Source organism: Atractosteus spatula, chromosome 27 (genome assembly GCF_055471065.1).
Source record: "Atractosteus spatula isolate fAtrSpa1 chromosome 27, fAtrSpa1.hap1, whole genome shotgun sequence".
NCBI lineage: Eukaryota > Metazoa > Chordata > Actinopteri > Semionotiformes > Lepisosteidae > Atractosteus > Atractosteus spatula.
In genome coordinates, this window is record NC_142732.1 from 9032661 (window position 1) to 9045541 (window position 12881).

At 45.3% G+C, this 12881-nt stretch overlaps 1 protein-coding gene across 1 annotated transcript in view; it reads right to left on the reverse strand.

The window, feature by feature from the left end:
* Positions 1-12451, reverse strand: part of unc119a1 (unc-119 lipid binding chaperone a1) — a 32779-nt gene extending 20328 nt beyond the window's left edge. The window contains exon 1 of the mRNA XM_088907127.1: positions 12071-12451. Within this exon, the coding sequence (XP_088763253.1) occupies positions 12071-12371 (301 nt within the window). The 5' untranslated portion in view covers positions 12372-12451. The remainder of the gene's footprint in view (positions 1-12070) is intronic.
* Between the last annotated feature and the right edge of the window lie 430 nt (positions 12452-12881).

The following is a 12881-nucleotide window of genomic DNA, read 5'->3' on the forward strand; positions in this document are numbered from 1 at the left end:
GCCCAGATGGGACGCTGTGAGCTCCATCACAACCTACCTGTCTGCCTGAATATATCACAGACTCCCACTGTGGGATTAGAGGTTATTTCTGGTTTGGCAGTCAGACCTGTCGTGATGCAACCACAGCACAAAAGTAACAGGTCCTATAGAGTTGAAGACTGTTACAGTGACATCATTCTCCTAGACACTGCCTGGCTTTTTTTGGCAAAGCGAACAAAGCAGTTTGGATATGCTGGAGACAGAACTCCAGTCTCGGCTGTGGACTGGCTGTACACACCACACACAGTATTCCCAACCTCACACCCAGTCAGCGGACGCAGGGTTTCCACTGAGGAAGATTCACACATCGCACTGTCACTTTTACAATCACCGTCTCTTTAAATTTGGCCCATCTTGCTATGGTTTGGGTCGAGCACGTGCCTGGCAGAGCACAGTAAGAGCTGGTTTCCCTGTGAGCTCTCTGTGCAGTACGATAACCCTCCACACATTCACCACCTGCAGGAGGAAACTCAGTCTGACGAAACGTTCAGCGTTAGATGGTTTCATGGTTATGGGCCCAGGCGAAGAAAAAAAAAGAGGAATACGTACTTCAGGGATATTTGAACTAATTGGAACTTGGTTTGTTTACTCCCGTTGTGTGGCAGGATGCACAAAGAACAGGCGCTTTAATTAACTGATTGTTTGTGAGCAAAAAAAAAAATTGGCTGCATCCTGTTCCTGCTCATCCTTCCTAATCCGGTTTAGAAACTTTGTAGAGGAGCAAATCCATCTAATCAGGAGGAGGGCAGGGTGCCAGCTGTACTCCGTCCTCTAATCCAGCTGGATTTAAAGGGGAACTGTAGTCCCAATTTCTCAGACCAGTTATTAAGTCTCAGTGAGAAAATAAATGAATTGACAGGTCTGCAAATCTGTTACAAATTCTGAATGAAGGTCAGAATTGTGAAAACGTTGTGAAAGTACTGTGTAATTGCCGTGTTATGACAAACCCCTGGTCTCGCCACGGGCGAGAATGGGAGTTTGTGCTAAGTGCCTTGAGAAGCAGCCCTTCCTGCTCACTAGTCGCTGTGGCGACTCATGTAACGTGATGTACGAGCGAATAATGACAGGTTGTGCGGCAGATATTTCACCACAGAAACATTCCAACGGGGTCTGCACGCAGAGTTAAAAGTAGTATTTGTCTGCAAAACGGTCGAGAGGTCGAGAGCGATATTTCAATTGGATTAAGAGACGTATTCACAAGCCGGCTTGTTCATGCTGTAACAGAGCCGCATCACATCACCGGAGGTTTTTGTTGCCTCATTCTGCAACGCAGAACATGGCGCTGCGTGTACCTCAAAATTCCACCTATTTTGTGTTCTAAATTGGAGGTTTTACACATTACCGTCAATCCTCAAAACCGAATCTTTCAAACCCCGAAATATCAAATAGCGTTGCAGTTCCCTTTTAAAGACATACAGCCATCATGTTCTGAATTCTTTCAGGGACCGGCTGCAGGAGATCCAGTGAGTCTACGAGCAACCAGACGGGCGAGTTCATCAGTCCTTCTAGGCCAGGCGGTCTCCATCAGAGCCCTTGAGATGTTCACACGACTTGGAAACACAGAAAAGACTGGAAAACATAGGAAGGTGAGCTGGTGTTGGAGTTGATTTTATTTCATTACGCCACAGGGGCTGTGTAGCTTCCAATAACACAGTGATGTCTTTCTATCCCACACCCGGAAGCATTCAACGCACGAGGGATTTCGCAAATACACCTTCTTATACTTACCGTCCTATACATGGGTTTTCTACAGTTACATTTGAATGCAGGCGGTTTTTGTTAAACCTCTTAAAAAACGAGGTTGCAAATGACAACCCGGCACGAACAAGGGATTCTACTCTTTACATTCATGACGAGGAACGCTCTTGCATTCCAAAAGAGAAGCATCTGACATCTGCAGGAATAGAAGTGAGCTTGTCTCTCCTTTTTTAATTTATACAGGACTTTAAAGGGCATTTGATCACCACGCCCACGCATTTAGAAATGACTCACTCTGTACAGGAACCGTGGCTCTCCAATGCCACGCCAAGATGATGTGTGAACTACGCAGTAAGATTCAGAACGCTTCCTTGTCGTGACAGCTTTCAGCTGTGCACTCTGCCACTGAGCAGGCAGACATGTTTGTCTCCTGCAGGGGCATCTAAAGGTCTTGGGCTCTTGCCTGTGAAAGTGAGACACTGCATTTTGGCTATATGGAGGCCTTTGGCATGGCTTTTCTGTAATGCATCTTATACTGTTGCAGGAGAGGTACTGCCCAACCATAGCATCACCATACAGAACGTGAAGGTAACGATAATGTGCAGCATTTCTTTGTCTCCCACCAAGATCATATTAAGGGCACTGAAATGTGCAAAGCGGTCCAGAGATACCTGCAAGAACACTGCACTAGATGCGGAGATCAATTTTAATTAAAAGTGAAGTCAGTTCCAACACTGACATGAACAGAATATATGTGGGGTTGAATTTCTGTTCCTTATTGACAAATCTGACAAATTATAAATGGGCCAGTAAGCAATACATGCACACAATACAAATTAGAAGAGCCTTCAAGAAAGTAATATATATGCTACATTATATATCACTATATTTGTTGTCTATTATTTACTTTTTGTTATTAAAATACCTGTTATTAAAAAGAAAAAAATTAGAATCCTTGCAATGGGATACTGCAGTGAGGGGAAAAAAAATAATTTAACCCCCAAAATTCACAACACCCACACAGCCGCAAAGCCTGACACTTTTTAGGAGTGAGATGTGATCTCACACTCACTGATCATCTGGGCTGTGCAGCTGTCTTTCCGGGCCCACAAACACTGCCCTTTGACAGGCCTTGGTGAAGAAGACCACTGCTTACGAGTTTAAATGAAGAAGAAATGTTTAAAAAAAGAAAACAAAAAGTAGTTTTCCCTCCCCTTCTTATTGGAGGGCAATACACAAATTATAATGCACCAGACAGGGTGCTATGTCTGCAAAGTGCAACAGCAGATATGTCTTAACATATCAAATAAAAGCAAAATAAAATATTGTCTTTAACAAAGGTAAAGAGGTACATGGGAGAGGTAAAGAGGTACATGGGAGAGGTCAAGTGTTTGCATGTATATACACCACCGATAGGGTTTAACAGAGACAGTAAATGGGTGAGAATAAAGCACTCCCATTGCACAATATACTCATTTTGTGATGTCCAAAAGGCAGTACAGAAAAGAAATACTGAGGGGATATCACTCAAGTTCAAATGGATTTACAGAATAGGGAAAAAAATGTCAGCTTTTTCCCACCCAGCGACACGCAGACAGTTACCACTGCCTTTCTGACGGGCCTGGTCAGTACAGCTGTGTTGGCACAGTTATGATGCGCGCCACTGACTCTTAACCAGGTACAAGACAGGCCACCTTGACTGTTCTCGACGCTGGGATTCCCGTGAGCAGGAATCCAACTTCATACGCATCCCCCCCGTTCCCTGATCGCAGGGGGCAGCCGCCACCCTCCCGCGCTAAATGTGCTCGTTAGTGGAAATCGCAGCTCAGTCTCAGTCCGTTCCTGGGAAGATTTACAGTCGAGGGTCAGCATCACTCAGAGCCCTGAGCCTGCGCTTGCGCTTGCTCCAGCGAACACGGACTGAGGAAGTGGGACAACTCAGGCATCGAAGGGTCATTATTACCCCCCCTTCCCCCTCTGATCAATACACTTATCGATCAACCCCCACTGAGCCCCACACTGATTTCTGTTAAGACTTAGTTCCTGTACAGTATATAAAATAGTCTCAAACATGTAAAACCATCTTTTTTTCCAATAAAGCTTAGCCTTTGCAACAATGGAAGATGTACGTGTTCCATCTTGCTGTTTAAACACACACGATCAGGCTTGAGGATGGCCATGTGAAACACTAGCAATAGCACCTGCCTTGGCTCAGAGGCACAGCCTGGCCATCAAGTCAGGTGAACAGCCAAGCTCTGTGCCACAGTGCCATCTTGAGCCTGAGCCAGCGGCAGATGGCACAGCCTGGTATCAATCGACCTGCAGGTCACAAAATCAGCTGTTTCCCATGCGGAACCATACTGAGCATCTGCATCAGGCCTATAAGGTCAGAGAAAGATGAGGGATCAGCAAGTGTCCAATAAGCTTCCCCGCTGTCCTAATGCATAAAAAAAACACAGAGCACAGAGTGGGGGGTGACACCAGGGTTCCCCAGTAATTGTGACTGCTTAAAATCCTGATGCACAAAGGCTTTTCAAAAATGTCTGTCTGCGTGATAATCATAATGCATCATGGGGTTTTCATCTCCCATTGTCAGGGTGACAAGAAGAATTTAAATCATGGGGCAGCTGAATTAAGAAACAGGGGGACCTGTTATGATGGGATAGCAGAGTGTGTGAAAGAGAGAGCTGCTCTGGCCTTCTGGCGCTGCCACACCCAGGACTGGGGTGACCAGGACAGTGCCAGAAAAACTGCTGAAAAGGAGCAGGGTGGGCACAAGGCCCTGATGTCAAAAGACATCATGTATGGTTTCCTGTCAAACTGGAATGGACTGCGACTGTCAAATTCTTAGGTTTCGCCCTTGGGCTTGTCTAGTATCAGTGAGAGCTCGAGTCCAGGCTGTGCTACCTTCAGGTGTTTTACTTCTTTCACTTTTTCACAATGCTGCAGAGGTATGTAACAATCATGACCGTTCTAAAATGAAGAGTGACCCTTCGGGGTCACTCTTAAGATCCTTAAAACAACAGGGGCATCATTAAAACAACCCTAACCCCTGCTAGAATTATTTCAGCCCTATACTGAATTTTAGAACCTGAACTTGTTCTTTCTCCGATGTAGAAAGAAGAAATGACAACAGAACTCAGACGGGAAACCAGGATCTCTGCAATCTCCTCATCTCGGGGGCCTGGATGAAAGGTCTGCTTGTTACACGAAGACGAGTGACTCTTGTTGCACCGGGAGAGAACGGTAGACTTTTTGCTCCATTCCCAGAGCATGCTGGAAAGCAAGCCAGCAGTCTTGCACAGCCAGAAGTCCTTGCCCAGTGGGCAAACCTCATCTGAATTATGCGAATCACTTTTATTAATAACAAAATAATACCACTCTCAAGGCAGGTGGTCTAGCCAAGTACAGTAAATGTCCCAGATTAAATGCACTGTATCATTAGAGTCTGCCGTTCAGAGGCTCCTATTAGTAGTTGTAATCAGAGTACTCCTAATAATAGTCAGAAAGAGGAGAAAGAAACTCATTAGCCCACATTACTAGGTCTATATCCTTTTCTCTTTCTGATTCTTATTTGACAAATATTTAATTTGCAAGAAAAAGGCTCACAATCTGGGCAGAGTTGACCTCGATGAGGGCACAGTGCAGAGTTCTCTCTACCCTAAACCAGCAGCATATTGATGAACTTTCCTCACCTGGTCACAGACCTCTGACTGGGCACGTTCTTTCATAGCCACAGGTATATTTAACAAGCTAAAGCTCAGCCTGTATTGGACGAGGGGAGTTGTGGTAACGTTGTTTCCTTTCATTCTACAGAAACTGACACCTGATACCACTAAAGTGGAACACCACACAGTGCTGTGACCAAGAAACATGTTCTCCACAAATCAACAGGTGAGACCCGACATCACACTGTGATTGAGCAGACTCTGAATCTGTCCCATTTTAACACTGCTTTTCAACTCACAAAACCAGACCTGATTACTGCTTCAGTTAACATTACATGGTAGAAACTGTGAACTGGCAATCCATACAAATCGACTAACAGTAATAAAGTACAGTATAATAGAGTAATTATAATGCACTTGACCATGTTTGCAGAAATGGTCATTTTCTATTTTAGAAAATGCAGGAATCTCTAGGAATATAGAGAGGATTTCTATCTATCTCTGAAAGCTGTAAATAACAAATAAATCTTGAAAGGATACAGAATTATGAATTTTCCTGGATCTTTTAGAGAGGTTTTATGCAAAATATAAAAACATATGTTTTATATATATTTTATGAATATTTTATGTTGAGATTGCACACATAATAGATGATATAACTGTAAAGCAGCAGGGTGGACCAGTGGCTAGGGCTTGGGACTTGTAACAGCTACTGTAGGTGAAACACTCGCTGGCTGAACTCAGGACACATCGTCTCAGACCCTCTTCGGCTCAGGGAGCACAGCTCATATATGTAGCTCGACCGAGCCACGTCAAAACGCAACTTACATTTCTCCTGAATACATTCACATTAACCTTATATTCACAAATCTCCTTGAATCAACAAAATTTGCACGTTACAACTATTTATGTAAATTCACACAGGGCTACATAATGATAATTCCGTACCTAATAACAGCCAATGCAAGTGCATGCTTAGTTGATTAAAGTAGTTGTATTCTCCAATCATTTGACATAATTAGAAATGGCAATTTCTCAGTACAGCCATACAATTTTCATACCTCCCACATGGGTGTCCCAATAGGAACTCTGTTAGAAGGGTGCTGTTAATCTCTAAGACATTAGTATACCGGCAGTGTTTTGTCGGAACCGTTCCAATTAAAACAAACCCTGAGGCTTGACTTCCAAATGCCACACTATTTTGACTAAGAAAGCCCAAGTCGTTTGAAAACCAATGCATACTCACTACAATGCATGTAGTTGTCCAGAACTAAGACGGCGTTCTGTTTCAATGCAGGCCTACACAAATATAAAGAATTCTTCCCACTGACTGTCAATCAGGCAGCTGGCATTGTAACTGGATATTCAATGCAGTGCATATTCAATCTAGCGGCCCTCTTAGCACTCGGTTTCCAAGGGTAAAATGTACAGATTTGATTGAATCTTGTGCTCTCTGATTTTTTCAGCTGAAGTGTGCGGTGAAATTGTTCCTTCAGCTGGAGGTCTGCTCCGACTACCTGTTTGAGCTTTAAGATTGTAGATCAAAAGGCTGCCAATAAGCGAAGCAAAACCAACAGAGCTTCCCCCCTTTCTCCTTTATTTGGTATTCCCTCGGCATTCCTGGGCGCCTGTAGCTGTAATGCGGCACAGAGAGACCATTCACACAAGTTTTATCACAACAGTACATCAGGCTTCAGAAGGGACCCTTCTCGACATAGCGCACAGCAGCACAGCGGTCTCTGCAGATGCAGCAGGACGGAGAGTGTGATCTCTGCACAGGTGCAGGCCTTCTGTTCTTATTTAAATGCACGCTTTAAATCCATCCAAACCTATTCCTGGCTTGTAATAACAGGAGTTATCGCATGGCAGCTTGTTTCGATTTCTAAGCTTTTCCCATTCAGTGAGTTTATTTCAGCACTCGTTTGAACAAATCCCTTAACCCTCATGATGTTTTTACCTTTTAAACTCATACAAACGGCCTGTTAGAGCCTAGAGGACCTGTGTATATTTTGAAAACTGTACTGAATTGCCAACCTGAAATGCAAGACAATTCAAAGAATACGAACAGCTACTTTGATGTATAGGTTATCCAAAGTACTCTGATTCAACACCTAAAATTGAGAAGTACTGGAACACAAGAACCATGTCAGGATACAGTCACCAATATGGCTAGTCAGCTGTTAATAAACTTGAGTTAAGAATATGACCATTTAAGACACCTAGCCAATACAACAAAAAGTTTTGCAAACTGCTTCTTGCAGTCCATAAAATGAATAGTTGGCTTAAGGAAAACCACTAACACACTTTACTACATCTGGCATCTTCTGTGATGCATTTCCTTGGTTGAACACAATCCCTCATACAGCAAGACGTTCATCCATTAGCTCCTACTAAGAAACTGTAACAGGTTACTTGATGGCAAACATTTTGACTTCTGCCTTTGTCTGAATGGTGATGCCCTTTGCCTCAGAGGGTCTTGAACCCTGGGGAGAGAACCAAATGATAGCTCAGGGTTTTAAGATAAGATCAACTTCATTGTCCTCTAAGGGAAAAATTGTAAGGACGCACAATGCTCCACTTTACAAAACATTACACATCGCATCTGCAGTATTGCACATGCATAACTCGTCACAACACTGACATGACGTAATGCACATACATAGTCTGTTACAGCATAATCATTCAACCATTTATAATGTATTAATTGCTTTAATAGATAAGGGAACAAATGAATATTTTTTATCTATTTGATCTACATTTGGGAGCCCTAAACGTTTGCTAGAGGGTTGAAGTTGATATTTAGAATTAAGAAAATGATTTCTTTCTGCCTGTCTAATGGACTGTTTAAAAATTGTGAGGAGGAGAGCTGCTTCATGTCCATAATTTTCACTGCTGTTTGTCTTTGGAAAAGACATTTTTTAACTTAACTGCACCGATAAATAACCAAACCATACTGTTATATCATATTTAATAACGCTCGTAATTACTATGTCGTTGCTGAGGATAATAGTTCGTGACCTACAGACTCACTTAAATTGTCATATGGTCGAAGGTAGAAGCCACACTTAGATTAAAATTAAACAACTGCAACAATTAGACCCAGTTCCAAAAAGTACACTGTATAGAAAGTACTATCGCGTTTAAATAAAACAAGAGCGTTTCTGAACCTCATGATTGCCCGATGCCCCTAACCTGCCCCAGCAGTGCTTCCAAGACAGATCCTTAATACCGGCCTGAGCAGCGACACCCATCCCCCACCAATCTGTTCTGATTCAGAAGGGCTGGAAATAAGATTCCGGCACCAGTCATGGTCAGTTGGAAACTCCAACATGGTTTCTCTGCGCCGGGAACGCGGGTGGACGTGCCGTGACTGTCACTGTGTGTCGAACATGGATCGAATGAGAAACTGGGGAGATAGAAGGATTGATCACTCAGCCACGCTGGGTGGGGGGTGCGGGGGGGGGGGGGTAAACAGACGGCCCTCGCAGAGCCCGAGCAGACCAAAAGCAATCGCTCAGAAACAGGCCAGAATAAAACCGGCGGCTGTGCGTTGTGTAACCTCTTCCGCAGTTCTTAAAATAGCCAGGGCCCGCCTTTCTCGATCCATGCGACCACCTGTTGCCTACCCAGGGTCAGGTCAGTCACAGAGCGGCCCGACGCCGCTCGGGATGCGACACTCGCGGTTCTGCGTGTGCGCACCTGCACACGCGTCATGTCACTCATTACCGCTGTTGGGACACTGTGGCTCAGTCTCCGCAGAAACATACACAGTTCATGCACACTCACGCAGCGGGAGAGAGAGAGAGAGACTGCGGGATGAGACTATGGGAGAAAGATAACGAGTGACTAATCCCTACTGCCGGCAGGCATTTTCCTTCCAGTGGCAGACCTGGTGTGAATGTGGCAACGTACTCGCTGTCTGTCTCACCCCTGTTCGCTTGGGATCACATTTGTTTTATTTCCAGGATTATATCTTCTATTATTTTATTAACATATCCACATATTCTGAAGTCAATCCTAAGTATTTAAGGTCGAGGAACGGTCGGAAAACGTTTGCGTTTTCTGTAATGGAAAATTACATAAGGCTCTCTGTCACCCTTTCCAGCCCACTGTACAGTGCCTTGCGAAAGTATTCGGCCCCCTTGAACTTTTCAACCTTTTGCCACATTTCAGGCTTCAAACATAAAGATATAAATTTTTTATTTTATGTGAAGAATCACCAACAAGTGGGACACAATTGTGAAGTGGAACGAAATCTATTGGATTTTTGAAACTTTTTTAACTAATAAAAAAATGAAAAGTGGGGCGTGCAAAATTATTCGGCCCCTTTACTTTCAGTGCAGCAAACTCACTCCAGAAGTTCAGCGAGGATCTCTGAATGATCCAATGTTGTCCTAAATGACTGATGGTGATAAATAGAATCCAACTGTGTGTAATCAAGTCTCTGTATAAATGCACCTGCTCTGTGATAGTCTCAAGGTTCTGTTGAAAGCGCAGAGAGCATCATGAAGACCAAGGAACACACCAGGCAGGTCCGTAATACTGTTGTGGAGAAGTTTAAAGCCGGATTTGGATACAAAAAGATTTCCCAAGCTTCAAACATCCCAAGGAGCACTGTGCAAGCGATCATCTTGAAATGGAAGGAGTATCAGACCACTGCAAATCTACCAAGACCTGGCCGTCCCTCTAAACTTTCAGCTCAGACAAGGAGAAGACTGATCAGAGATGCAGCCAAGAGGCCCATGATCACTCTGGATGAACTGCAGAGAACTACAGCTGAGGTGGGAGAGTCTGTCCATAGGACAACAATCAGTCTTACACTGCACAAATCTGGCCTTTATGGAAGAGTGGCAAGAAGAAAGCCATTTCTCAAAGATATCCATAAAAAGTCTCGTCTAAAGTTTGCCACAAGCCACCTGGGAGACACCCCAAACATGTGGAAGAAGGTGCTCTGGTCAGATGAAACCAAAATCGAACTTTTTGGCCACAATGCAAAACGATATGTTTGGCGTAAAAGCAACACAGCTCATCACCCTCAACACACCATCCCCACTGTCAAACATGGTGGTGGCAGCATCATGGTTTGGGCCTGCTTTTCTTCAGCAGGGACAGGGAAGATGGTTAAAATTGAGGGGAAGATGGATGCAGCCAAATACAGGACCATTCTGGATGAAAACCTGTTGGAGTCTGCAAAAGACCTGAAACTGGGACGGAGATTTATCTTCCAACAAGACAATGATCCCAAACATACAGCAAAATCTACAAAGGAATGGTTCACAAATAAACGTATCCAGGTGTTTGAATGGCCAAGTCAAAGTCCAGACCTGAATCCAATCGAGAATCTGTGGAAAGAGCTGAAAACTGCTGTTCACAAACGCTCTCCATCCAACCTCACTGAGCTCGAGCTGTTTTGCAAGGAAGAATGGGCAAGAATTTCAGTCTCTCGATGTGCAAAACTGATAGAGACATACCCCAAGCGACTTGCAGCTGTAATCGCAGCAAAAGGTGGCTCTACAAAGTATTAACGCAAGGGGGCCGAATAATTTTGCACGCCCCACTTTTCATTTTTTTATTAGTTAAAAAAGTTTCAAAAATCCAATAGATTTCGTTCCACTTCACAATTGTGTCCCACTTGTTGGTGATTCTTCACATAAAATAAAAAATTTATATCTTTATGTTTGAAGCCTGAAATGTGGCAAAAGGTTGAAAAGTTCAAGGGGGCCGAATACTTTCGCAAGGCACTGTATCACAGAAGGCTGCAAGTCCAGTGTAATGAAGCCGCTTATAACATGTCCATTACAGATCCGTCTTAAACCCTGGCAGCCTTTTCCCGTCCGTGTTAACACACAATCTTGCGCTCCCTGAAATATCAGGGGCTTGGAAAGACATTTAACGTGAAAACCAACATCAGGAACCGGGCAGCGGTATATGATCAGTTTCTGCTTGCGTTTAATGATAACGCTATAGCGGATCAAGAGGAAATAGCTAGGAACACACTGTATGAGCGAGCTGTCGCGCAACAGCGGTCTGTACTTCAGCCTCTCAGGTAAATGAGGGTTGTGAAAGAGGTTTCGCCCCTGCACAATCATACCCGTCGGCTGTAATGCACGGGGAGAAGGAGACCTACCGGGAAACAGATTGTCAAGCTGTACATGAGATACGGGGCTCCGAGATGCTACCAACAATCAAACCGGGGTAGCGTTTATAACAGCAACTGTGCTGCTCATCCTGGTTATCGCGCTGCTAAGGTGTAGCGGTTTCAAGTGGGGATGCCAAGGTTGTTTCTATATCGGGACTTAACTCCTACTGCACTCCTCTTTAAAGCGCACATTTATGCCAATAATGAACTAACCAGGTCTTCGCTGAAGAGAAAACTCGCGATCTGCAGTGAAACTCCGACCCCTGACGGGCTGTATTTGATCCGTTCAGACAGGAAGCAACGGGTGCAGATGAGAGTTTCCACGCCACGAAAGAGCCGAGCAGCGACATCGCGGACTCCAGCTACCCCGTCGGTGTCGATCCAATGTGGCACCTAGGAAATACGGTCCCCGTCCGCCCTTCGGGTGCCGAACATTACCGGAGCGAGATACCGCGCACACGGGCATCCGTTAAGACCGGACGCCGCGATAGTGATGACGATAACTGCAATAACCGACGCCACTTACTTTCGGTGATCTTCTGCAACCCCAGCACATCCTCGGGGGTGATCACGGGTTTCCTGAGCAGTTCTTCCTCCGTGGTGACCGGGACCCCTGTTTCGGTGGAGTTACAGCCCTTCTTCACTCTCATTGCCACGAGTGGTTTGGGGGTCGGGGTGTCCTGGGTCTGGTGGTCGCTGCTCTCCGCGCTTCTGCCGCTGCCACCGCTGGGATTATTGCTTTTACTAGTGCCAGACCTCTGAGCGCTGCTGCTGGATGGGTCCTGGCTATTGCAGACAGCCTCTGTGCCGATACAAGAATAGCTCATTCTCCTCCTCCTCCCCCCTCCCCTAGTAAAGATACAAAACACTCTCCCCCCTCTCTCTCCCTCGCTCGCTCACTCCCGTCAGTCGCTCCGCTGCTAGTGCGCCCGCTCGGTATTTTATTTAAATCCCCCTGTTCTACAGATCCTTTCCGTTTTCGGCCAGCGACTGCCCAGAGCATCCGCCGTCCGCGCCAGACTGCGCCTGTGCCGGGTCTGTGTTGAGCGCAACTCTCACCGGCCGAGACGCAAAGGAAGCGGTCTCTCCGCAACACAGACACTGACGGACGCGCACACGCCACAGACATGCACACGCTCTAGTACACAGTGGGGTTCCACTTAAGTTTCCCCGGCTTTCGGAAAGGGAGAAGCGTTTATTTTCGGCGTCACGACGGCGGTAGCGCCAGCGGCCGGAGCGACCGGCGCACGTCTGGGGCGGCGAACGATAGGTTTTGCAGCCAGACGCAGACGTGTTTGTCGCCATTCACGCCTGGATAATCGTGAAATGTATCTGCC